General features: G+C 41.1%; 1 protein-coding gene across 1 annotated transcript in view; it reads right to left on the bottom strand.

The window, feature by feature from the left end:
* Positions 1-9991: 9991 nt before the first annotated feature.
* Positions 9992-26411, bottom strand: part of CTTNBP2 (cortactin binding protein 2) — a 207413-nt gene continuing 190993 nt past the window's right edge. Inside the window, exons 13-23 of the mRNA XM_082255315.1 lie at positions 25135-25221; positions 24958-25057; positions 23870-24025; positions 23590-23777; positions 18677-18855; positions 18145-18350; positions 17874-18053; positions 16782-16839; positions 14716-14848; positions 12738-12836; positions 9992-10989 (exon numbers count right to left, since the gene is read on the bottom strand). Of these exons, the coding sequence (XP_082111441.1) occupies positions 10783-10989; positions 12738-12836; positions 14716-14848; positions 16782-16839; positions 17874-18053; positions 18145-18350; positions 18677-18855; positions 23590-23777; positions 23870-24025; positions 24958-25057; positions 25135-25221 (1593 nt within the window). The 3' untranslated portion in view covers positions 9992-10782. The remainder of the gene's footprint in view (positions 10990-12737; positions 12837-14715; positions 14849-16781; positions 16840-17873; positions 18054-18144; positions 18351-18676; positions 18856-23589; positions 23778-23869; positions 24026-24957; positions 25058-25134; positions 25222-26411) is intronic.

Genomic DNA, 26411 nt, shown 5'->3' with positions numbered 1-26411 from the left:
TAGACAAGACCCTTCACTCCCCTACCCTGGTGGATGGATTTTGCCTGATCAATCACTGTATGGACTGTATACCTATCTAGTATATGAGTTGTCAAGGACTTTGTTTTACACAACAGTTTGTTTCTTCTGTAGCGCTGCTAGTGTTATAGTTTTATTTTACTAGGTTTAATATTCTACAACACCTTTGATAATATTTCTTTGTGTATAGCAGCTGCTTTGAGACTTAACGTCTTCCTATCACATATATTCCATTATTTGTTGCCATCTATCCATTTTTGATTACTGTGCGCGGGGTGAGTTATTTTATGAGACTGGTATTCTGGTCATACATAGTTTGACTCTTTGGTTTGATTAAAAAAAAAGTTGGTTGAGCTAAGCTCTTTATAAATGACCACTGCTCCAAAAACCTTACTGTGGAAACTGCCAATTTTTTCTTAATGTGAGGGGGGAAAAATAATTCTGGAATCATTCCAATCATGGTAAATGCTATAATTTGAGCTGAAGATCCAATTTCTGCTAAGGTAGACATCGAATACATATATATCCATTCCATCAGTCGTACTTGTGTACCCTTTATGGACCTGAGCAATTTTTATACGTATTTACACTATGGGCTCATTTATTTGGTGTTCACTTTGTGATCGCTTAACTACTAGCTGTCTGGGACAATTTTGACATTTTTCACATACATTTTAACCACTTAAGCCCCGGAGGATTTGGCTGCTCAAAGACCAGGGCCTATTTTGCGATTCGGCACTGCGTGACTTTAACGGACAATTGCGCGGCAGTGCGACGCTGTACCCAAATGAAATTGACGTCCTTTTTTTCTTTTGGTGGTATTTGATCACCTGTGCGATTTTTACTTTTTGCGCTATAAACAAAAAAAGAGCGACAATTTTGAAAAAATAACAATATTTTTCAAATTTTTTTTATATGAAATTCCCCCCAAAAAAATGTAAAAATCTAATTTTTTTAACATTTTGGGCCAATTTGTTTTCTGCTACATATTTGTGGTGAAAAAAATCGCAATAAGCGTATTTTGATTGGTTTGCGCAAAAGTTATTGTGTTTACTAACTAAGGGAAAGATTTATGTCATTTTTATTGTTTTTTTTTTAACTAGTAATGGCGGTGATCTGCGATTTTATTTGCAGGACTGCGACATTGCGGCGAACAGATCGGACCCTTGACTGACATTTTTGACACTTTTGGGGATACCAGTGACATTACTACAGTAATCAGTGCTATACATATGCACTGTTACTGTAAAAATGACACTGGCAGGGAAGGGGTTAACTTTATTAGACATCCGGGGGTTAAGTGTTTCCCTAGGGGCGTGCTTCTAACTGTAAAGGGACGTGGCTTTTGATGTAACCACAGAGACATACCATCCTACATAGCAGGATCGTATGATCTCTGCAGTTACACCAGGGAGAATGACAGGCGGCTTTGTTTACATCAGCCGCCTACCTTTCTCCCTCTCCAGCAGGAGATCGCGAGTGACCGGCGGACATCGGAGCCGCCGGTCACTCGCGCTGGGATGGCAGTGAACGAGCGGGGGTGGGAGTGCGCCTCCGGCGGCGCGTGCTCGTCCCCTATTGTCTTGCGGGCGAGTGACGTACCTATACATCACTTTGCCCAGGGGGGCTGACCGCCGCAGTATATGTGGTTAAAATCAGCATTTTATGCTAATAAATTATTAAGAACATCCAAACATTATTTTTTTTCTAAAAGTAGCGGCCCTGCAGAATAAAATTGTGGCTGTTGCAATTTTTATAATATAATACCCAATTTTTGATAACATATAAAAGATGATGTTGCTATGAGTAAATAGATACAGAACTTGTCAAGATTTAAGATTGTGAATGCCTATGAAATGGCAACAAGCTATGATACTGTCCTAAGGCAATGCTTTAAAAGCCTTTACAGGTTAGAGTTAATCATGAATTATGGCCCTAGAATTATTGTTCTCAATCTGACATTCATGTGGATATCTCTCTCAATTCAATGTTTACATATGCGTGCACATTTGCATTTACATTTATTTTTTTAAACTTTTTATTTTTTGAAAATTAAAATTATTGCTATCACAAAGAAGCAAACAAGCATGCTTATAATAGATTTGGCCAGGTGACAGGTGCTTTTTATGGAGACATCAGGAATCTATTAGATCCTGACCCTGATATTTCCCCTTCTCTTCAAAGCAGCTGATCAAACAGATTGTGACAGCTTTGTAACTGGAAGTGGCTAAACCTTCATCGTTTCCAGCCTAATAAGTCAGTCACAGAGGAGATGGGGGTATGGATGTTCCTCCATCTCCACTGTGGGAAGCTGACTGGATCACTTTTACATAACAGCAGATTTCCGGCTGAAAAAAAACGGTAGCTGCAGCCATGACCCTGGTATTAACCACTTGACATCAGTACGTTATATACGTACATTAGACGGCAAGTGGTTGAGATAACAAAGTAATAAATACATTGTTTTGCAAAAATTATTTTCTATGGAATCTTTAAACATAAAGATGTGAAAAAAAAAAATTTTTTTCTGTTTCGATCAGTAGTTTTACAGAAAGTAAAAAGTATTCATTGTATAATTTGTCCTGTTTAAAATTACATGAAAATTATGTTTTTGGTACAAAGCATGGCAAAGTCATTTGCAAATTAAATGAAGGTTTTTTTTTTCCAATTCTCCGCATTTTTCTGTTATGTGTCTTTGAATAAAGTAAGAAACATAACAAATGAAAAGAAAATTATTAAAAAAATAATTATAAATAGGGAGGAAGGAGTTCATTAGGGTTAACCAAGGTCACAAATTTGATCTACGTATTAATTAAATAGTAAATGGAATGAAACAATACATTGATTCATTGTATGTACTTAATGACACTTGTAGACTATGTCATGCGGGCTGCGTATATCATTTTACACTGGAGCGGGTGCATTTTGACAGCCGATCTTGCTGTGTAATACAAAACAATTACCAACTATCATGTTGACAGCTGTAATTGTCGCTAATAGCAGCGGGGGGGAGGGAGCGGCGACAGGAGAGAGGAGCTGGACATTAGAGTTGACATTTTTTAAGATGTATGTCTAATAATCTAAATCCCAAAGTGGTTAGAGTGGCATTGATATCAAAACTTTATTCTTGGTTTTAGACATTATCATTAGACAAGATATATATAGTGACAAAACCTTGCATTGTAGCAAAGGTTAGGACATACAGTATGTCATGGCTATGGCTGTCCATGTACCCTACAGGGAAAATGTATTTTCTTCCCTTTCCTGTTACCAGGACAAATGTGATCCTTCTTTGAATCTAAGATTAACATGTATTGTTCTCCAGGAATCTCAAGGCTTCTTACAGATTATTACATGCTAATTTGAACTTTTTATTTCCACCATCTCAAGGAATATTATAGGAGGAATAATTTACCTTTTTTTTTTAACAAAAGTGTGAGTGCAGGCTAGGTTTTACTCAGGTGATATTAAATTGAACTTTAAATGAAATATTTTCAGAGGTTATAAATTGTTGAATTTTTCTCCTGCAAAACATACTCAAAAGACATAAGTACAGTTAGTTGGAAAGCACTAAATTATAATTTAAGAACTAAGTTGTACATAGGGGCAGCTCTGCATAGAAACCAATCAGCTTCCAGGTTTTATTGTTAAAGCCTTCTAAAGGCTCTAAAGCCTAAAGGCCTAAGGTAAAAAACCTGTGTCAAAGAACCCCCCCCCCCCGACTTCCCTTATACTTACCCGAGTCGATCCAGTGCTGTGCATGGGAGCAGCGGCACTTCTAACTTCATCCTTCTCACTGGGCAGATTGATAGCAGCGGTAGCCATTGGCTCTGGTAGCCATTGGCTCTGCTGTCAATTAACCACTTCCCGACCGCTCACATTGAGGGTACTGCAGCAGAGTGGCTCGATTTCGTCCAGCGTCCAGCGTCGCTGGATCCCGCCCCTTCTCAGCGGCACACGCGTGCCGCCGGAGGCTCGTTCCCGCTGTATTCAGACACAGCGGGAGTCGGGCCAGGGGAGGAGAGGCGGTGATCACCGCCGCTCTTCCCCGATCGTCGGTGATCAAGTGAGGAGATCCACTCGCTTATGTAAATAAAGCGGGTGGATCTCCTATGTGACAGGCAGTGACAGATTACAGGATTCAGCATAGTTGAACCTGCGATCTGTGTCTGTGTCACACAATCCCCTCCCCCCCACACACGTCAGTAAGCATGAGGCATACATTTAACCCCTTGATCACCAATAAAGTTAACCCCTTCCATGCCAGTGTCATTATTTCAGTATTGCATATGTATAGCACTGATTACTGTAGTAATGTCAATGGTACCCCCAAAAGTGTAAAAAATGTCAGTTAGGGGTCCGATCTGTCCGCCCTAATGTCGCAGTCCTGCAAAAAAAAATCGCAGATCGCCGCCATTACTAGTAAAAAAAAAATAAACAATAAAAATGACAAATCTTTCCTGTAGTTAGTAAACGCGATAACTTTTGCGCAAACCAATCAAAATACGCTTATTGTGATTTTTTTTACCAACAATATGTAGCAGAAAATAAATTGGCCTAAAATGTAAAAAAATTTTGATTTTTACATTTTTTTGGGGAATGTTATATATCAGAATATAAAAAATATTGTTTTTTTGTTTTCAAAATTGTCGCTTTTTGTTTTCAAAAATTAAAAATCGCACAGGTGATCAAATACAACCAAAAGAAAGCTCTATTTGTGGGGAAAAAAGGACATAAATTTAATTTGGGTACAGCGTTGCACGACCGCGCAATTGTCCGTTAAAGTAACGCAGTGCCAAATCGCAAAATATAGCCTGGTCAGGAATGGGGTAAAATCTTCCGGTCTTAAAGCGGTTAAAAATACGCTCATTGAGGATTTTTTCTTGTCAAAGACATGTAGCTAAATACATTTTGGCCTAAATATATGACAAAATTTTAACCGGTTGCCGACCGCCGCACGACTATATACTGCGGCGGTCAGCCCCGGCCAGGCAGAGTGACGTATCGGTACGTCACTCGCCTGTCACTGACTTGCGAGCCTATAGCGAGCGGGCGCGCGCCCGCCGAGGCGCGCGCCCGCCGCGGCTCGTTCACAGGCAAGTCAGTGCGTGTGACCGGCGGACTCGATGTCCGCCGGCCACACTACGATCGCTCCTGTGAAGGGAGAAAGACAGAGCAGCTTGTGTAAACAAGCTGCCTGTCAGTTCTCCCTGTGTAAAAGTAAAGATCTGACCGTTCTACTATGTAGAACGGTTGATCTTTGCTTTTACACCAATAGCAATGTCCCTACACAGTAGAAAGCACGCCCCTAGGACACACTTAACCCCTCCCTTCCCAATAAAGTTAACCCCTTCCCTGCCAGTGTCATTTTTGCAGTAACAGTGCATATGTATAGCACTGATTACTGCAGTAATGTCACTGGTAACCCCAAAAGTGTCAAAAATGTCAGTCAAGGGTCCGATCTGTCCGCCGCAATGTCGCAGTACCGAAAAAAAAATCGCAGATCGCCGCCATTACGCGTTAAAAAAAAAAACACCAAAAATGACAAAAATCTTTCTCTTTGTTAGTAAACGCGATAACTTTTGCGCAAACCAATCAAAATACGCTTTTTGCGATTTTTTTTACCAAACATAGGTAGCATAAAACAAATTGGCCGAAAAATGTTAAAAAATTTTGATTTTTACTTTTTTTTTTGGGGAATTTCATATAAAAAAATGTGAAAAATATTGTTATTTTTGCAAAATTTACGCTCTTTTTTTGTTTATAGCGCGTGATCAAAAAATCGCACAGGTGATCAAATACCACCAAAAGAAAGCTCTGTTTGTGGGAAAAAAAGGACGTCAAATTTGTTTAGGTACAGCGTCGCACGACCGCGCAATAGTCCGTTAAAGTCACGCAGTAAAAAATCGCAAAAAAACCCCTGGTCCTTTAGCAGCCAAATCCTCCGGGGCTTAAGTGGTTAATATATTGGATATTTTTTAACTGTCAAAGTAGAAAATGTCAATTTTTTTGCAAAATGTTTGCTCTTTTTTTATTAATATCGCAAAAAATGAAAAGCGCAGAGGTCATCAAATACCACCAAAAGGAAGCTCTGTTTGTGAGAAAAAAAGGACGTAAATTTTGTTTGGGTACGGGGTTGCATGACCGCGAAATTGTCAGTTAAATTCGCGCAGTGCCAAGTTGCAAAAAGTGGCCTGGACGTTAAGCAGGAAAATCCTCTGGTGGTAAAGTGGTTAAAATCTGTGATGAGGGAGGGGGCAAGCATCCATTGACACAGACAGCGCGGCTTGGGAGCGAGTCAGCTTGAGTGCCCCCATGGGAAGCGGCTTCCTATGGAGGAACTCACAGAAGAGGAGGAGACCTGGCAGGGGACCCCAGAAGAGAAGGATTGGGGCTGGTCTGTGCAAAACCATTGCACAGAGCAGGTAAGTATAACTTGTTTATTATTTTATGTAAAAACTAAAAAAAAAAGAAGAAAAAAGTTTAATATCACTTTACTTGAACAAGCTGAAGTGGAGGCTAATTGGCTAGCATGCAGAGCTGCAGCAGATTTTGCATTCTCCAGTTTTAGTAAATCAACCCCAAAGACTGGGATGACATTATTACACTTGTCTGTGGGGAAGAGTTTTAAAAGTTTCATCAACCATAAGCTGGTAAACACCAACCATCCTCTGTTATAAGGAATGGTTAGAAACATTAAACATTTTCTGAATTAATGCAAAGTATTCTCTGACTGGACGAGGTGGAGGTGAAGAGGTGGGGCAAGGACGTCATGCAGAACATTCTATGAATGATGCTTGTGCTGAGTAGCCGATATTTTGTGTTCACAACGCAGCAGGCCAGTCGCTCAGTACAGGACCAGAAAGCAAGTGGCAATCACTGCGGTAGCGATGTATACTTCTCATGCCATGTACACTCACCGGCGACTTTATTAGGTACACCTTGCTAGTACCGGGTTAGACCCCCCCATTTGCCTTAATTCTTCATGACATAGATTCAACAAGGTGTTGGATACATTCCTCAAAGATTTTTCTCCATATTGACATGATAGCATCACGCAGTTGCTACATATTTGTCGGCTGCACATCCATGATGCTAATCTCCTGTTCCACCACATCCCAAAAGGTGCTCTATTGGATTGAGATCTGGCGACTGTGGAGGCCATTTGGAGTACAGTGACCTCATTGTCATGTTCATGAAACCAGTTTGAGATGATTTGAGCTTTGTGACATGGTGCACTATCTTGCTGGAAGGAGTCATTAGAAGATGGGTACATTGTAGTCGTAAAGGGATTGACATGGTCAGCAACAATACTTAGGCAAGCCGTGGCTTATCGCAGCTGAAATTGAGACTCATTTTCCAACATTTTTCCAATCTTCAATTGTCCAATTTTGGTGAGCCTGTGCAAATTTTAGCCTCAGTTTCCTGTTCTTAGCTGACAGGAGTGGCACCCAGTGTGTTCTTCTGCTGCTGTAGCCCATCTGCTTGAAAGTTCGATGTGTTGTGCATTCAGAGATGGCATTTTCATCCACAAGGCTGCCACTCACTGGATATTTTCTCTTTTTGGTGGACCATCCTCTGTAAACCCTAGAGATGGTTGTGCGTGAAAATCCCAGTAGATCAGCAGTTTTTGAAATACTCAGACCAGCCGTCTGGCACCAACAACCATGCTATGTTCAAAGTCACTTAAATTCTCTTTATTCCCCATTCTGAAGCTCTGTCTGAACTTCAGCAAGTTGTCTTCACCACGTCTAGATGCCTCAATGCTTGCTCAGCGAGTGATCTCTCTGCGGATCCCAGCTGAGCAAGCGGATGACAATTCTCTGTGTCTGTTCCACTATGCAGAGCAGACATGGACACAGTCACACTCTCATCTATGGGGCAATTTGGATGGAATTGAACCGCCTGTCCTTTTCTTTCCGATCCGCCAGCAAGATAGGGAATAGGACCGTTTGTGTTTGGTAGGCAGGATCGGATGGCAGCAGGTGTCAGCGGGCATGGGTCCACTGATATCCGCCGCTCCATAGAAGAGGCTGGAGGGTCTGATCAAGTCCGCCTGAAAAACTTATACGCGGACCTGATTGGATCTGTGAAAAGAAACAAAGTAACCGCGCTCTTACATCATAAAATAAATATCACCATAGTGAATAAACAATAGTGAATAGACAAATGAATAAATACATCTTCATTTAAATGATAGAAAATACATAAAAATCGTGAAGTCCATATATAATCCCACATGTGAATAACATCCTCAGTGAGTATAGGAAGGGTTCCTCTCCACCAGCATGCAGACGTACCATACACTCAACAGACTTAATTGACCCCTATTACAGGGAGTCAAATTACGCATATGGGAAAATCCAAGATTTCATACATGAGGTCACAGGAATTAATTTAAGTCATCCATTTAATATGTATATAAAAAGTGTATTCAGAGCTCCAGTGTTGCCATATAGAGAGGGAGAGGAAGAAACACTCTCATGGTGCAGTATTTCAAATAATTTATTTAAAAAAGAAGTATTGCACTTACATCAAAGAAGACAGGGATCAGTATGTATTGTATAGGAATCCTGGGTTTGTGCTCCACCTGCATTCCAGCTGAATGGAAATGACGTATCTTAAACACCACCCAACCTGATTCGATCGTCAATGTGAAAGGGGCCTTAATTAGTTAACCACTTAAGCCCCGGAAGATTTTACCCCCTTGGGGTAAAAATCCCAGGGGGTATTTTGCGATTCGGCATTGCGTGAATTTAACGGACAATTGCGCAGTCGTGCGACGCTGTACCTAAACGAATTTGACATCCATTTTTTCCCACAAACAGAGCTTTCTTTTGGTGGTATTTGATCACCTGTGCGATTTTTTGATCATGCGCTATAAACAAAAAAAGAGTGTCAATTTTGCAAAAATAACAATATTTTTCACATTTTTATATGAAATTCCCCCCAAAAAATGTAAAAATCACAATTTTTTAACATTTTAGGCCAATTTGTTTTATGCTGCATATTTTTGGTAGAAAAAAAAACGCAAAAAGCGTATTTTGATTGGTTTGCGCAAAAGTTATTGCGTTTACTAACTAAGGGAAAGATTTTTGTAATTTTTGTTGTTTTTTTTTTAACGCGTAATGGCGGCGATCTGCAATTTTTTTTGCGGGACTGCGACATCGCGGCGGACAGATCGGACCCTTGACTGACATTTTTGACACTTTTGGGGTTACCAGTGACATTACTACAGTAATCAGTGCTATACATATGCACTGTTACTGTAAAATGACACTGGTAGTGAAGGGGTTAACTTTATTTGAGAGGGAGGGGTGGTGTGTGTCCCTAGGGGCATGATTATTACTGTGATTGGCTGTGGCTTGAGGTGTAGGAACAGTGATCAACGGTCCTACATAGTAGAACCGTATGATCACTGTTTTTACACAGGGGAGAATGACAGGCGGCTTGTTTACATCAGCCGCCTGCCTTTCTCCCGCTGTCACGTACGATCGCGAGTGCCCGGCGGACATCGGAGCCGCCGGGTACACGCGTGAGGGGGGTCTGTGACCGAGCGGGAGCGTGCCTCCGGCGGCGCGCGCTCGCTCCCCAGAGCCTCACAGGCTAGTGACGTACCCATACGTCACTTTGCCTGTGAGGGGCTGACCGCCGCAGTATATATACTTGCGGCGGTCGGCAAGTGGTTAAAAATGCCCACAACCATGAATGCATGGATTACCTGGAATTTAATTTCAGTCAGGAGTTGAGCTTTAGCAGAAGAAAGCAGTAAGCACTAATAGTTTAGCCATAGAGAGTTTATTATAAAGTGAAAAGTGATTAAACATTTGCAAAGTATACTATTTACCTTAGTAAACAAAAGGACTGTTAATTAACGATGTGACGAAATACTGTACATTGGATGTACAAGCCCTGAATCGTTAGTTACACCCTCATGGACTCTGTGCTGAAACATTTCTGGACAGCAGAATAGCTTTACATTTTATTTACATATATCTTTTTAAATACAAGAACAAGTCAATTTTGCAAGAGTAGAAAGACCACTTAAGTGTTGTCAGACAGGAGATATTCTATTTATTGCATTAAGAACCCTCATCCTAAGAAAGAACTAAAGCAACAATGTAAATACAGCAAGCAACAAAAACAAGCAAAGTCTGCATTACACAAGAAGTAAAACAAATATGAAGCGCTTAAAAAGAACAGTCAACACTTTGTCTATGGCTTGTATAAAAGAAAAAAGTGCATTGATAAGTGAGACTAATTATTGCAATGCCGCATTAGATTTGTGGGTGCAGGGGATGGATATTAGAAATACTTAAATGAGGATTTTCTGTGAGCCAACACTGTGCATTATACAAGACAGGAACCTGTCTGATCATCCTGTGGTCTGTGATAATACCTCTGTCATTAACACTTTACACTTTTGGCAAAACAATCTTTTTTGATCTTTTATAAAATAATAATAATAACAATGAATACCTTTAAAACCCCCAAGCTTTCAAAGATTTAAATAGGGCATTTAAACAACTTACATCAACACGCTAAAAACAATTTATTTACATATAAAGTATTTTGTGGCCCCATTTATATGCTATAATACAGGTAAAACTGTCATTTTATATTTACATAACACTATTTTCTGTACAGGAAATATTTATCCCTTTTTTTTTACAGCTAGACAAGTCCCTGATACATTACATAAAAGTAATGTATTTCAGGCCACATGTGCGCATTAGAGGTTAAATATGACAGATATAGAAATTTCTATTTGTTAGCTTTATTATTGTGCAAGCTCCATAATTCCTCTTTAGAGTCTTTAGAAATAGCTATCTGCCTTGTATTACTGCTGCTTTTACGATGACTTTTCGGTATAGGAAGTAAAGATTTGACTTTCGAGGAACTCGGTTCTGGTTTTGGCTTCTGGTTGCTATACTGTGACATCTGGCTGCTGTGGAGAGGAAAGGCCCCGTTCTGGAAATACAAGAGTGCTGATTAGGTAGTTGATAGAAAATCACAGAAAATATTAATATATGTACATATATTTATATATATATATATATATATATATATATATATATATATATATATATACATACATACATATTAATATATATATATATATATATATATGTGTATGTGTGTACACACATTTTGTGTGTACACACATACACAGGGTGATCTGAAAAATGCTATGATGTTGGGATGTGGAAATCAATCCTTAAAGTGATTGTGAAGCTTATATTTTTCATTAAAATAATAACATGTTACACTTTTATACTTACCTGCTCCTTGCAATAATTTTGTACAGAGCGGCCCCGAACCTCCTCTTCTTGAGTCCCCTGCGCTTGGCTCCTCCTTTTCTCAGTGCACCACCATAAGAAGCCACTTTCTATGGAGAAGCACCTGTGGGCTTTCTCCCAAGATGGGCTTTGTGTGTCTAGAGACACACAGAGCATGGTTTGACCCCATTCCCTGCTCCCTCTTCTGGCTTGACTGACAACAGCAGGAGCCACTCTCCTGCTCCTTTGACTGAAAGTAGCAGGAGCTGCTCTCCTGCTCCTTTGACTGACAGCAGCAGGAGCTGCTCTCCTGCTCCTTTGACTGAAAGCAGCAGGAGCTGCTCTCCTGCTCCTTTGACTGACAGCAGAAGGACCTGCTCTCCTGCTCCTCTGATTGACAGCAGCAGGAGCTGCTCACCTGCTCCTTTGACTGACAGCAGCAGGAGCTGCTCACCTGCTCCTTTGACTGATAGCAGCAGGACCTGCTCTCCTGCTCCTCTGACTGACAGCAGCAGGAGCTGCTCACCTGCTCCTTTGACTGACAGCAGCAGGAGCTGCTCTCCTGCTCCTCTGACTTTCAGCAGCAGAAGCTGCTCTCCTGCTCCTTTGACTGAAAGCAGCAGGAGCTGCTCTCCTGCTCCTTTGACCGACAGCAGCAGGAGCTGCACTCCTGCTCCTTTGACTGACAGCAGCAGGAGCTGCTCACCTGCTCCTTTGACTGACAGCAGCAGGAGCTGCTCTCCTGCTCCTCTGACTTTCAGCAGCAGAAGCTGCTCTCCTGCTCCTCTGACTGACAGCAGCAGGAGCTGCTCTCCTGCTTCTTTGACTGACAGCAGCAGGAGCTGCTCTCCTGCTCCTCTGACTTTCAGCAGCAGAAGCTGCTCTCCTGCTCCTCTGACTGACAGCAGCAGGAGCTGCTCTCCTGCTCCTCTGACTTTCAGCAGCAGAAGTTGCTCTTCTGCTCCTGCTGCTCTAACTGAATGTTGTGAGAAGATTTTCAGTCTTTTTCCATTTAAAGCGCAAAAAAAAAAACAGTGGTGATTAAATACCACCAAAAGAAAGGTCTATTTTTACGGAAAAAAAAAATCATATGGGTTCAGTGTTACATGACTAAGTAATTGTCATTCAAAGTGTGAGAGCACTAAAAGCTGAAAATTGGTCTGGGCAGGACGGAGATTTAATTCCCCAGTAGGCAAGTGGGTAAACTGGCCAGGGATGGTTTTGTTAGCTGTCAGCAGAGACATCTATTACAATACTCTGTGGCAAAACCAGCAGTAATCTGCGTTCTGTATCAGGTGCTTTAGAATTTAGGCTGAGTTTCCTTTCTAATTGTGGGCTTCTGCATTATTTCATTTGATTTTTTTTTTTTACAGCCCTATTTTTGGGTTCTAGAAAAAAAAAAAACATTTTTGTTGTAGGCCACAATTATGTTATACTTACTTTACGTGGCTTTTGAGAGTTCTGTTTTTTACTCTTTGCTGACTTCTGGTCATTCGGAGAACTTTTAAAGATCACCAGGCAATTATCCAAGTCTGCAATCTAAAGGAGAAGCAAACCACAATTTCATTAATATTGGACTGATAGATTCGCACAGGATTTCAAAACTATCATGGAGTTCTTGAATTAGGCTGAGTCTATTAAACACTCTCCTTACATGAAACTTGAAAGTTACTGCATCAAAACCTGCTGAGATGCCGAAAAGTATGTAAATGCTCAGAGTCTGACATGAGAAGCTTGTTTTTTAAGACAGGATCGGGTTTATCAAATTTACAGGAAAGTTGGGTATTTTCAGTCAACTTTAAATTATTATTGTGTTACTAGAAAATATTTTTAATGACACATTTTTACATGCAATGTTTTCATGAGGGTATTGGGTATACAAAATTTGTAGATTTCTCTCTGTATAGCTAATAATTTCAAATCAGTGAGAAAATGGGGCAACTGCTGAAATAGAAGGCTAAGGGGTTGATTTACTAAAGGCAAAAAGACTGTTCACTTTGCAAAGTGCAGTTGTACTCAGCAAGTGCAGTTGCTCCAGAACTTAGTAAATGAGGTGGAGCTTCACCTTGCAAAGAATATCCAATCACATGCAAGAAAAATAAAAAAAAATGCACTTGTGCTTGCACATGATTGGATGTTGGAAGTCAGCAGAGCTTCTGCTCATTTACTAAGCTCTGAAGCAACTGCACTTGCAGAGTGCAACTGCCTTTTGCAAAGTTCACATTTTATTTGCTTTAAGTAAATCAACCCCGTTGACTTTTGGCGAGAAAGGAGAACAATGAAGCTCTATCTACCTCTCTTACCTACTGTATGTATTCATACTAAGAATATAGGGTTTGTTTAATATCTCTTCAAAGACGTAGGATCACTGTCTGGTAATCAATGGGGAGACATGCTGCAGTCGGTAGTAACTAGTTCCTTAATCTCATCACAAAAACTACCCCAGCTATACATAGTACTGAGATCCCATCTCACACCTGTTAAACGGTATAAAATGGGAATACTTTCTGACCCCGCGTGTAGTAGATGTAAACGGGACAGGGGTGACCTCATCCACCTTCTCTGGAGAAGGTTAATTGGACGGCCGTTATTGGACGGCGTTTTTGGGCACCCTAAAAGGGTGTTCCAGTTCTCCATCCCGCTAGACCCTAAATATTGTCTGTTAGGTATGTTAAGTGATCTCATACCAGAAGAGCTCACAAGAGTAGCAGTTAATCCCGTGCTCTTTCAAGCCCGCAAAATACTTCCTATGCCAAGGTAATTGCCTAACCCTCCCTCACACCAAATGTGGGTAACGCACATGGGGCACACCCTTATTTTTGAAAATCATGTGTATCAACATAGGGGATGCTTAGAAAAGTTTTAACGGATATGGGCACCATGGTTGGATACACCTGGACATAGCCCGCGGGAACGTGTTCAGATGAGGCTTGTGCAATTTCCAGACAGACCTGTCTAGTCTAGGATAGGTCTATCGAATAATGCAGTGGAGGGTGTGGGTATTTAATTTGGTTTAATGTGATGTCATTTTTTTTTTTTTCTGTATGTCAGCACCTGTGATGTTTATATGAGTGCTTTAAGTTTGTGGTTATACAGGTGATTCATTCTCTTTGTTATCTATGTGTAGATTATGGATGACTGTCACCGACATGTATCTGTATCTATGACTGTGCTTGGTTTTCCATTATGTTTTGTCAGTTCAGTAAAGAACCTGTTTGATATAAATAAAAAAAAAGCATATCTTCAAAAAACCTTTAGTGGACTTTCTAGTGCTTTTAATGATAAAGATCTAAAACGTGTAGAAAGCTGCTTTTCATGGTAGAAAAAAATATATATATATTTTTTCCCTGTACCAAAAATAAATTTAAAAAACCAGACGACAATTACATTACAACCTCAACAATGCAAGATCCTTCACCTTGGTAATGTCCGGTTCTGACTTGCTGGAACACATTGCTCGTAATTCTTTCACAAGGTCCATCTCATCATCTGAACCAGCCGACAGTCGCTGTTCCATGTGGAGAGACTTTGGATGAACACTTTCCAGAGATCTGTGGAAATCAGACAGTGTTTTGTTTGTCATTGTAAAACATCTGGGGGGCTTTTCTACTGCTGCAGGTGGACCAAGGGCCTGTCCACACCATTGCGTGTAGTATCCTGCATATTGGTGTTATAATCTGAATAGCTCCCAAATGCACCCTCCACTGCACTAGCATAACAGCACACAGCAATGCAGTAACATACTCTACCATGTGCTGGATAAAATGCTGCATGCATGATTTTTGGTCCTTTGTGGTACGTCACAATGTATCAGACTGGTGTGAACTTACACACATGCCTTAAAAGTGAACCCGTCACTGGGCCTGAAACCAAAAAGCCATTAGTTCATAAATGAATAAACTAGCATGAAAGCGCCCAACTCATTCACGAAGGTAAAAAGCAAAATAGTCATTTCTGGTACAAAATCCTGATTTAAAAACACATTTTGATAATTTGTAAATGGCGACTTGTCATCATATCTGGTGACTACATTGTACATAGAGTGCTCATTCCCAAAAGTTCTCAAATCATTCAAACGGTCTCCAAGTGTTTTTAATATTTGTAAGAAAAAACAAAAAAATGTCTGTACTATTATGATGATTCCATGATGCTATTATAGCATATACTGATCTTTTACTCTGAAATAATAAAAGACGACTTTTATAAATTTTTGCATTAATGTTTCCCATTACAATTCTCTGGTATCGCAATGTCCCTTACCTCGATTGCCAATCCCATTTGGGATTGATTTTTCCATGTCCTATTTTTGGGATAGATACCACATTTTGTAATATAGAGTGGAACTGAGCTTTTTTTCTGGTCTCCACATCTTAATTATTGCTCTCCAGTTTTTTTATATTATATTTTCAAGAGCTGGTATTAAGTGACATATTAACTAAAGGCAACCAACAAAATTCTACTATTTCTATTTTTAGAACATACTTGTGAGCTGAAATCACTCATCAGCTTGTTTTGTCTTAGAGATATCCGATGGTGCCATCTATGCAATTGAGCTCTTACGTGCAGTCATCTCCTACCTCCAATACAATGAGGGTTATGTACTAAAACTGGAGAGTACAAAATCTGGTGCAGTTCTACATAGAAACCAATCAGCTTCCAGTTGTTTTTGTCAAAGCTTAATTGAACAAGCTGAAATTAGAATCAGATTGGATACCATGCACAGTTGCACCAGATTTTTCACTTTCCAGTTTTAGTAAATGAACTTGAATTTGCTCTATAAACAAAGACAATCTACATGTGTCCAATGACAGGGATTGCATTAGATACAGTAGTATTCAGTTTAATAGGAGGATCTATACTTGAATTCAGGAATGGGTACTTGTCAGAGGGGCTTGAATGAGTTTTCATGGACTGCTCAGGTAAAGGAGATCTATTTGTATAGTTCTAGATATATTTTTCCATTGTAACTTAAACTGCTTCTTCTACATAAAAATGATGGATCTTTATGCCATCTACTGCAATAAGCAAGACATCAGATAGTCTGGGCATTGTAGTTCCAACACCTCCCCCATGCTAATGGTATGCAAATACTGTATATAGAAAACTATATTTTGAGAAGACTTCCTTGTAAACAATTGCGGGACTTCGATGGTTAATATAGAGGGATAATAGGAAATGAGTGCTCATTAGGGCCTGCGTCGATGTGCTTTGGGATTGTGACAATGGCGTCAGTTTGACATCAATCTGAAATGCCTATAGACTTGTTTGGAAGTATAAAACCAACAAGCCCACCAATAGAGGCCCTTGAAAACAGGGATGATGGTATTGTAGGATGAAGGTCATGTCAAATAAAAGGGCAAGGGTGAGATATTATTGTTGCTCTTGACAACAACAAAGCAATTTGACACACTTGTGATAAACCACATAAAACTCACACAAGAAACCTCAATTCTTTTTAGTCAGCAGGAAAGACAATAGACATACTTTTTCTTGGTTAGTGAAGAACTGCCTCCAGTCTTCAAGTCATTCTTAGAAATGTCACCTGTGATGGAAGTTAAACAAAAAAACCCGTAACTGAAAAAAGCCTATATGCTATAACCTTTTTTTTTTCAACAAACTGTTTAATTTCACCATAAATTCAACTAACAGAATTATTTTGAATGTAGCCTTCATCAAATGACACATTTTACTGACTTTTTACAAATTTGTTTAAGATATTTATGAGGAAAATATGGGGACTGCCATTTTTGACCTTCATCTGTAAAGCCTAGCTGCTTGGTTTTATTGCTGACCCCACTGATGTTAATATATTCTGAATCACTTACCAGCAACAAGGAAAATAAATGTACACATATTGATAAAAGAAAATATGTGTATTTATTACTTTTTTGCACAGGAGCCCACAAAACGTTGCAATCAGTCAATCATGGTGCAATAATATACATTATACACTATGTACAGAGTAGGTAGGACTTCTTGCAGCAGGGGTCTCAAACTGGTGTCCCTCCAGCTGTTGCAGAACTACAATTCCCATGAGGAATTGCAAGGCTGACAGTTACAAGCATGATCCCCCTAGGCAAAGGCATGATGGGACTTGTAGTTCCGCAACAGCTGGAGGGCCACCAGTTTGAGACCCTTGCTTTGCAGAGTGTCTTACCTTGCTTTCCACATATACTTCAACATGTACATATCCAAAACCTAGTTTGTTGTGGTTTTTGAAACTGGTATTACATTAGATTGATTTTGTATAACTGAGTGCTAAGGCTTTTTTTAATTATTAATTTGATTGACCCATGTGCCCCTTTTCTTCTAGTAATACGTTGAAGAGCAGCCAGGTGGTTTTCTTCTCTGGATAGTTTGGTATGTAGCCATGAGGGGATTCTACTTGTCTACAAACAAGTCTGACCCTCTTATGGGTCACTTTGGAAAGTTGAGTTAATCTTCTGGAGGCTCTTAGTTTAACAATTTGGTTACATTCCTGTGTTACTACTCCCATGGTTTATTGTGGAATCTACACTTACAAAGGAACTCTGATAATGAAGGGTAGGGTATATCCCATCCTGGAAACTAGATTACCTTCTTGTCCCTCTTCATCTTGGCTCCATGAGGAGTTTAGATTGGACTTTTTGCGAGGACTTGTACTGACTTTTCTCCAAGCTCCATTCTCCCCCTTCTTCTTTCCTCCGGTCTTGTAAGAAGAACTCATGGATAAAGAAAAATGCCCTCCTTTAAAATCTGCTAAACATTGTTCTACATCTGAAATAAAAAATGCATACATTATGTGTTCAATTAATTGAAGCAGAACACCTTGTACAACCAGCAGACTTGTTTCAGAAGGAGCACCTACCATTTTTCGGAAGATGGCAGCCGTGGAGTATAGCTTTATTGAGCAGTATACTGAGAGCCGCTCTTACAACTGCTTGCTGTCCTTGGCTTGGGGTATTAATAGGAGCAACGTGGCCTAGAATGGAGGATCTCTTGACTGTGGCCAGGGAAAGAATTGCTTCTTCCACTTTTGGCACAATTACTGCATTCCACAATTTTGACATCCACCTTAAGAAAAAAAATTATAGATACATGTATCAACACATGCACCAAACAATCTACAATTCAGTCAATAACATAATGTCTCTGCTTCATAAGACTATATAATTTCTTTACACCATATTGCGCTACTTGTGCTTTTGCTTGTGGTGTTCACCCATATATTTGATGGGGAATTCCCCAGGAGGAAAGCAGCATGTACACTGAGGAAAGACATCTACAAGGGGGACCCTGAACAGCACATATTCCTAAAATGCAGGCTGCTTGTTTCATAATCCACAAAAGATGTGATATATTGATTGGATTGTATGTCCCCTTTTTTTAGGAATACTTACTTCACCATTATTTGTGCATTTCCAGACACTATTGGACAAGACATAAATGGCTGTGGTCCATAAAGTGCCTCTGGCGTGCCCAAACGAGACAAGCAGGAGTTCAGCTGATGCCATACTGCACATATCCAATCTACACCTTGACACACAGGGTCACTGGATGGAGGCAGTTTACCTTTAAACTGAAAGAAAAGATTTTGTATGACTTCTAAGGTCTACAGTACAAATAATTGAATGCAAGCAATAATTTTATCTGGTCGAATCTATGTTTTATGAAGCCTGTTTACTGTGAAAGGATGGTAGATGACAACACAACACTAGTGCTCTACATATAAAATACATGTACATTTTTATGCTCTCTACAATAATAATAATAATATGAAATTCTTGCATCAGACAACAAGGTATACAGTCAGGTCCATAAATATTGGGACATTGACACAATTCTAATCTTTTTGGCTCTATACACCACCACAATGGATTTGAAATGAAACAAACAAGATGTGCTTTAACTGCAGACTTTCAACTTTAATTTGAGGGTATTTACATCCAAATCAGGTGAAATGTGTAGGAATTACAACAGTTTGTATATGTGCCTCCCACTTTTTAAGGGACCAAAAGTAATGGGACAATTGGCTTCTCAGCTGTTCCATGGCCAGGCGTGTTATTCCCTCATTATCCCATTTACAAGGAGCAGATAAAAGGTCCAGAGTTCTTTTCAAGTGTGCTATTTGCATTTGGAATCTGTTGCTGTCAACTCTCAATATGAGATCCAAAGAGCTGTCACTATCAGTGAAGCAAGCCATCATTAGGCTGAAAAAACAAAACAAACCCATCAGAGAGATAGCAAAAACATTAGGTGTGGCCAAATCAACTGTTTGGAACATCCTTAAAAAGAAAGAACGCACCGGTGAGCTCAGCAACACCAAAAGACCACGGAAAACAACTGTGGTGGATGACCGAAGAATTCTTTCCCTGGTGAAGAAAACACCCTTCACAACACTTGGCCAGATAAAGAACACTCTCCAGGAGGTAGGTGTATGTGTGTCAAAGTCAACAATCAAGAGAAGACATCACCAGAGTGAATACAGAGGGTTCACCACAAGATGTAAACCATTGGTGAGCCTCAAAAACAGGAAGGCCAGATTAGAGTTAGCCAAACAACATCTAAAAAAGCCTTCACAGTTCTGGAACATCATCCTATGGACAGATGAGACCAAGATCAACTTGTACCAGAGTGATGGGAAGAGAAGAGTATGGAAAAGAAAAGGAACTGCTCATGATCCAAAGCATACCACCTCATCAGTGAAGCATGGTGGTGGTAGTGTCATTGCGTGGGCATGTATGGCTGCCAATGGAACTGGTTCTCTTGTATTTATTGATGATGCGACTGCTGACAAAAGCAGCAGGATGAATTCTGAAGTGTTTCGGGCAATATTATCTGCTCATATTCAGCCAAATGCTTCAGAACTCATTGGACAGCGCTTCACAGTGCTTAAAGGAAAGAAGTGGAATGTTATGCAATGGCCAAATCAATCACCTGACCTGAATCCGATTGAGCATGCCTTTCACTTGCTGAAGACAAAACTGAAGGGAAAATGTCCCAAGAACAAGCAGAAACTGAAGACAGTTGCAGTAGAGGCCTGGCAGAGCATTACCAGGGATGAAACCCAGCGTCTGGTGATGTCTATGCATTCCAGACTTCAGGCTGTAATTGACTGCAAAGGATTTGCAACCAAGTATTAAAAAGTGAAAGTTTGATTTATGATTTTTAATCTGTCCCATTACTTTTGACTTTTGGTCCCTTAAAAAGTGGGAGGCACATATACAAACTGTTGTAATTCCTACACCTTTCTCCTGATTTGGATGTAAATACCCTCAAATTAAAGCTGAAAGTCTGTAGTTAAAGCACATCTTGTTTGTTTCATTTCAAATCTATTGTGGTGGTGTATAGAGCCAAAAATATTAGAATTTTGTCAATGTCCCAATATTTATGGACCTGACTGTATATATAAAATCAGTGATTACTATTGCTGTAGAGATCTGTTGTTTCATTTCCACAAGGTACACTGCGTGTACGGATTTTGTATGTGCTTCCCCATGTTTTCAGAGGGTTTCTGGCTTCCTTCAAGTGTTCAAGCTCCCTTTTACAATCCATAAACCTACTTGTAGGTTAATGGACACAACAAGCTCTTGAAAGTGTGTATGATTGTGGTAGTGGCATTAGATCAGCCCTCAAAAATTCCACTTGCCTGCTCGCATTTTGCGAGTGGAATGATGAGGAGGGCGAGTAAGAACAGGGCTGTATTGTAGGGGGAATATGCAGCTCCTTAGTTCAGCCTGCCCCTCCTGTCACAAGGCTGTGTGTGTGTGTGTGTTTCATAGCCCAGTGAGCAGCTCCCCCCTCTCCAGGAATGGGAGAGGCTGCATCTGCTCTGCCTTCTCCCGTCCCCCTCTCTCTCCCTGTGCCCGCCCACACACTCAGTACAGCCCGTGCGTGCTGTGTGTGAAGGAGATGTGTGGGCAGGAAAGTTTCATTAGCAGCCAGCAGCTACATGGTGAACATCTCTGACTGAGTGAGATGAGCACTGTGACTGGACTTACTCCTCCCTACCCTGTCACCCCCCTCTGTCCCTGTCATCACCCCCCTCTGTCCCTGTCATCACCCCCCTCTGTCCCTGTCAACTTCCCCCCTCTGTCCCTGTCACCCCCCTCTGTCTCTGTCATCACCCCACTCTGTTCCTGTCATCACCCCACTCTGTCCCTGTCATCACCCCCCACTGTCCCTGTCAACCCCCTCTGTCCCTGTCATCTCCCCCCTCTGTCCCTGTCATCTCCCCCCTCTGTCCCTGTCATCACCCCCCCCTCTGTCCCTGTCATCTTCCCCCCTCTGTCCCTGTCACCCCCCCTCCAACTCCCCCCCTCTGTCCCTGTCACCCCCTGTCCCTGTCACCACCCCTCCTCAGTCCCTGTCAACCCCCCTCCGTCCCTGTCATCCCCCTGTCCCTGTCACCTCCCCCCCTCTGTCCCTGCCACCCCCTCCTCCTCCCCCCTCTGTTCCTGTCATCCCCCTCTGTCCCTGTCACCCCCCCATCTGTCCCTGTCATCTCCCCCCTCTGTCCCTGTCATCACCCCCCTCTGTCCCTGTCATCTTCCCCCGTCTGTCCCCATCACCCCCTCTCTGTCCCTGTCATCTTCCCCCTATGTCCCTGTCATCTTCCCCTCTGTCCCTGTCACCCCCTCTCACTCTCTCTGTCACCCCCTCTCACTCTCCCTGTCACCCCCTCTCACTCTTCCGGTCGCCCCCTATCTTTCTCTCTGTGTCACCCCTTCCTTCTCTCTCTCTCTGTTTCACCCCCTCTCTCTCTCTCCCTGTGACCCCATCTCTATCTCTCTCTCTGTCACCCCCTCTCTCTCTCCCTCTGTGTCACCCTCTCTCGCTCTCTCTCCCTCCGTGTCACCCCCTCTCTCCCTCCGTGTCACCCCCCTCTCTTCCTCTGTGTCACCCCCCTCTCTCCCTCCGTGTCACCTCCCTCTCTTCCTCTGTGTCACCCCCCTCTCTCCCTACGTGTCACCCCCCTCTCTCCGTGTCACCCCCCTCTCTCTGTATCACCCCCCTCTCTCCCTCTTTCTGTGTCACCCCCCTCTCTCTGTGTCACCCCCCTCTCTCCCTCTCTCTGTGCCACTCCCCTCTCTCCCTCTCTCTGTGTCACCCCACTCTCTCCCTCTCTCCGTGTCATCTCCCTCTCCCTCTCTCCCTGTCACCCCCTTTGCCTCTCTCCGTGTCAGCCCCCTCTCTCTCCCTGTCACCCCCTTTGCCTCTCTCCCCGTGTCAGCCCCCTCTCTCTCCCTGTCACCCCCTCTCTCTGTCAACCCCCCCCTCTTGTCTCTCTCTGTCAAACCCCCTCTCTCTCTGTTGAACCCTCTCTCTCTTGGTTGTTGTTGTTAGTATTTATTTTTGTAACTTAATTCTGAATAAAACATTTAACAGTGTAATTTTATGAGATATTTTACGAAGGCGTGTTTAGGGGCGGAGCAGGGCAGGGTTTGGGTGGGGCAACAAGTGGCAAGTAACTCTTAAGGCCTGGCTAGTAGCTCAGGACTTGAAATTTTGAGCCCTACATTATATATTATGGTGGCCTTACAAAAGCCAGAGGATGTTGCAAGCTAGCTAGTCACAACAAATAAACCAGCTGATCAGAGTAACAGACTAAGTGAGGGGTTTCAAAGGCTACATAAAAAATATAATAATAAAAAAAGATTAAAAACCCTCCAGTTAACTATGGATATCCTCTGATCTGTCTACAGTATATGCTTACTGTGATATGCTATAGTGTGTGACCCTTCCATGCTTACTCTATATTCACTGTATGATTTTGATTCGCACTGTATTCCTGGTGGATTTCTCTAACTGCTGTACTTGCCGCTGGTGATTTAGCATTGTTATGCATTGTTTACTATTGTCTTATTGTTTTATGTTGTTACTTTATTGTATGATCTGTACTTTTCTACATTGAAAAGCAATAATAAAGAGTTAAAAAAATTGAAAAATATTAATAGGCAGAAAATGAGAGCCGGCAACTCCAGTGCTATGGCTATGACCAAGGCTCTTGCCAAAACGCATCAGCTGTTTGTTTTATGATGCCTCAATGTAGCCAATAAACTTTTGGAAAAAGGACTAGAGAATTGCTGGCTCTCCTTTTCTGCCCATTGCATTTAGTGTGGTAAGACGCACCGAGCCCTAACTTCCTTGCTGTGGACCGCACATCAAGATTCAATTGGTTCCTGTTGCGAGCGCTAAACCCTCTTTACCTTCTCCCACTAAAAACTTTGATAACACTAAAAATGAGCATGAAAATTAAACATTAATTTGTATAGTTTACCTTTACAATCACCTTCTTATTGGAGAGACATACCTTATGTACAACTCTTCTTTTCAAAACTTTGTGGAGTAAACTATGCATTGGCTCTCCATCCCATCTAAGTTGGACCCATCGGAAATGCTGCTGTACCAATAATTCAGGCCCTTGAAGGCGAGGCCTTGCAACTGTTCCCATCAAAAAGCAATCTTCATGGAAGTAGTAGGCATCAGACAGTCCACTGGCTTTGTTAGAGAAAAAATATAAAGCCATAATATATCCCTTGACATTAGAGCTATAGAATATGCTTTGTGGTCCCTTCTATGAATATATCTACCTCTGTGAATGCAGTACGGATTTTCAGATCCACGGTTTTCTAACGGAGACATCAAATCCCCAAGCAATTCCAATAACGAGACATTCTCTAATTTTTCCAGAATGATGATGGTTTTCTTTTTGCAAGGAGATGAATCAGTAACAGGAATTAAACAGCCTAAAATGACAAGCAGGTTGTACATGAACAGGTTGGAACAAGTAACAATTGCATTCTGTTTAACTGTTAAAAAGATCAAACTCTGAATTTCAATAGGCAAGTTTATTTTTCCTAGACCTACACAGAAAAGCCTAGATTAACTGTTGGTTTAGGGCACAAAGTAGTATTACTCAACTGATGAGGTTTACAAGCACAGTAAAACCTTGGATTACGAGCATAATTCGTTCCAGAAATGTGCTTCTAATCCATAGCACGCATATCAAAGCAAATTTACCCATAACAAATAATAGAAACTAATTTATTCATATAAAAATTATTTAACAGGGGTTGTTTCTGTTGAAAAGTCCTAATCAGGTGACACAAAGAACAAAAAGAGCAGCGCCTTCTAAGTGTACTGTAGTATAATCACAGTTTTGACGTAAAAAAAGTGGAAAGACACTCACAATGTTAAAAACAATATCCAGCGTTAAGGAGTTTGGTGCTCATCCGAGAAAAGCCTCTGGTGTATACAGTAAATGGCCAGAGGTCCAGGGCGCTGGTGGCTCCCAGTGCTTCCTGGAGAATTCGGAGACACTCGGGAACTGTTGAAGTCACTTCCGGGTGATCTGAAAACGAGCTACGCCCGTCCCACCCGACTGGGAGCATCTCCGAGTTCTTCAGGAACCGCTGGGAGCCACCAGTGCCCCCGGAACTCTGGCCATGTACTGTATGCACCATCGGCTTTACACAGATGAGCACCAGACTCCAGACGCTGGATATTGTTTTTAACATTGTGAATGTCGTTCCAGTTTTTTTCCATTAAAACTGTGATCATACTACTCAATGCTACTCAAATAGCAAGAAATCACTCGTATATCAAGTTAAAATTAAAAAAAAAAAATTGTCTCGCCAAGCAAAATACTCATGGACCACTTTACTCTCAATCACTTTACCTGAATTTATAAAAATGTCCACTAGTTGCTCCTTAGATAATCCAGAATCAACTTCAACCTTCACCACATCACAGCTAAATCCAGTACCCTCTTCCTTGTTCTAAAGGGATAAAGCCCTTGTTAGTGTTGGAAATGTGACCATGCACTGCTATACAAAAACATATCTCTGTAATATACCTTGATGTAGCATGAAAGCTGATCCACTATATATTCTTGTAGGCTCCCTTCTGGACCTTGGAAGATCACATTGTGATATTGTTCGACCTGTTTGAAAATAAAATAAAAAACAATATAATACCCATTAGTTCCCATACTAAGGATTCACTACAGTGTACAAAGAAATGAGATGAAAAAAATTAATCTAAATATAAGAAAAATTGCATGCAACACAAAGTTAATTTTGAATACCTAGAAATTTTGAAAACCAAATATGGTCTAAAAGCTTCACCTTTCGAAATGCCTATACAAATGAACTAATTATTAAGTACCAAAAATAGTCCACAACAGAAATGAATGATAATGAATGCAGCAGGGGGGCAGTCCTGTCCTGGATGACTTGCTAACATAACTCAGCACTGGAACCACAGTAAGTAAAAATCATACTCTTTAATATTTAATCTTTAAAGCCTAAGTTTATGTATTTTTTTAAATCAGCACAGGAGCGGTACTTACATTTAATGAGAAGTGTCCCTTGTGTTGGTGGCTTAGTTGAAATACTCAATTCTCTGCCCTCCTCCAATACCTCTGCAACAGTAATCTCCTGGTGCTGCAGGGGTTAAGACAGCTGCTGGACCTTTCATAGGCACTCATCAAGAGTGCTGACCATAACTGACCTTTCCACCCTCCTCAATCAATCGCCTGTCTTTCATTCATAGTGCACTTTTCATTGCTGAAAACTTCTTTGAATGGAGGAGGAGGTGAAAATGGTAGACATTGTTGGCATTCTTCATGACTACCTATGACAGGACCAGGGGATGTAATAAACCGTGTAGCACCACCAGAAGATTCCTGCTACAAAGGTATGGGGGTAAGAGGAGTGAAGATTTCAACTAAGAAAACAGCCATGAGAACAAGGGACAATTCTCATTGAATGTAAGTACTGTTCCTTGTGCTGAATAAAAAAAATGTATATATAATTAGGCCTTTTTTTTTTTTTTTTTTGCATGAGGCAAACTTTCTGCAGTTTAGTGCGGTCCTACTAAAGTAAAATATTATGATTGAATTAAATTGTAGTACCGGGTGTCATTGTATAAGTAATACAAGCAAGGATAATATAGATAAAATGGATAAAACAAATACAGAATACTATTCTCAAGATGGGTACATAAAGCTGTGTAACAAAAGAAGACAAATACATTTGTAGCACCCTACAGGTAGGTGCTAGGTAAAAGGATAGTGGGCCTTGGCTGCCTAACAGCAGGGCCATGATTTCAGCTGGCTGTCATGTCTCCCAG

Source organism: Pelophylax lessonae (genome assembly GCF_965119305.1).
Source record: "Pelophylax lessonae genome assembly, chromosome: 4".
In the NCBI taxonomy this organism is placed as follows: domain Eukaryota; kingdom Metazoa; phylum Chordata; class Amphibia; order Anura; family Ranidae; genus Pelophylax; species Pelophylax lessonae.
This window is presented reverse-complemented; position numbering and strand designations above follow the sequence as displayed.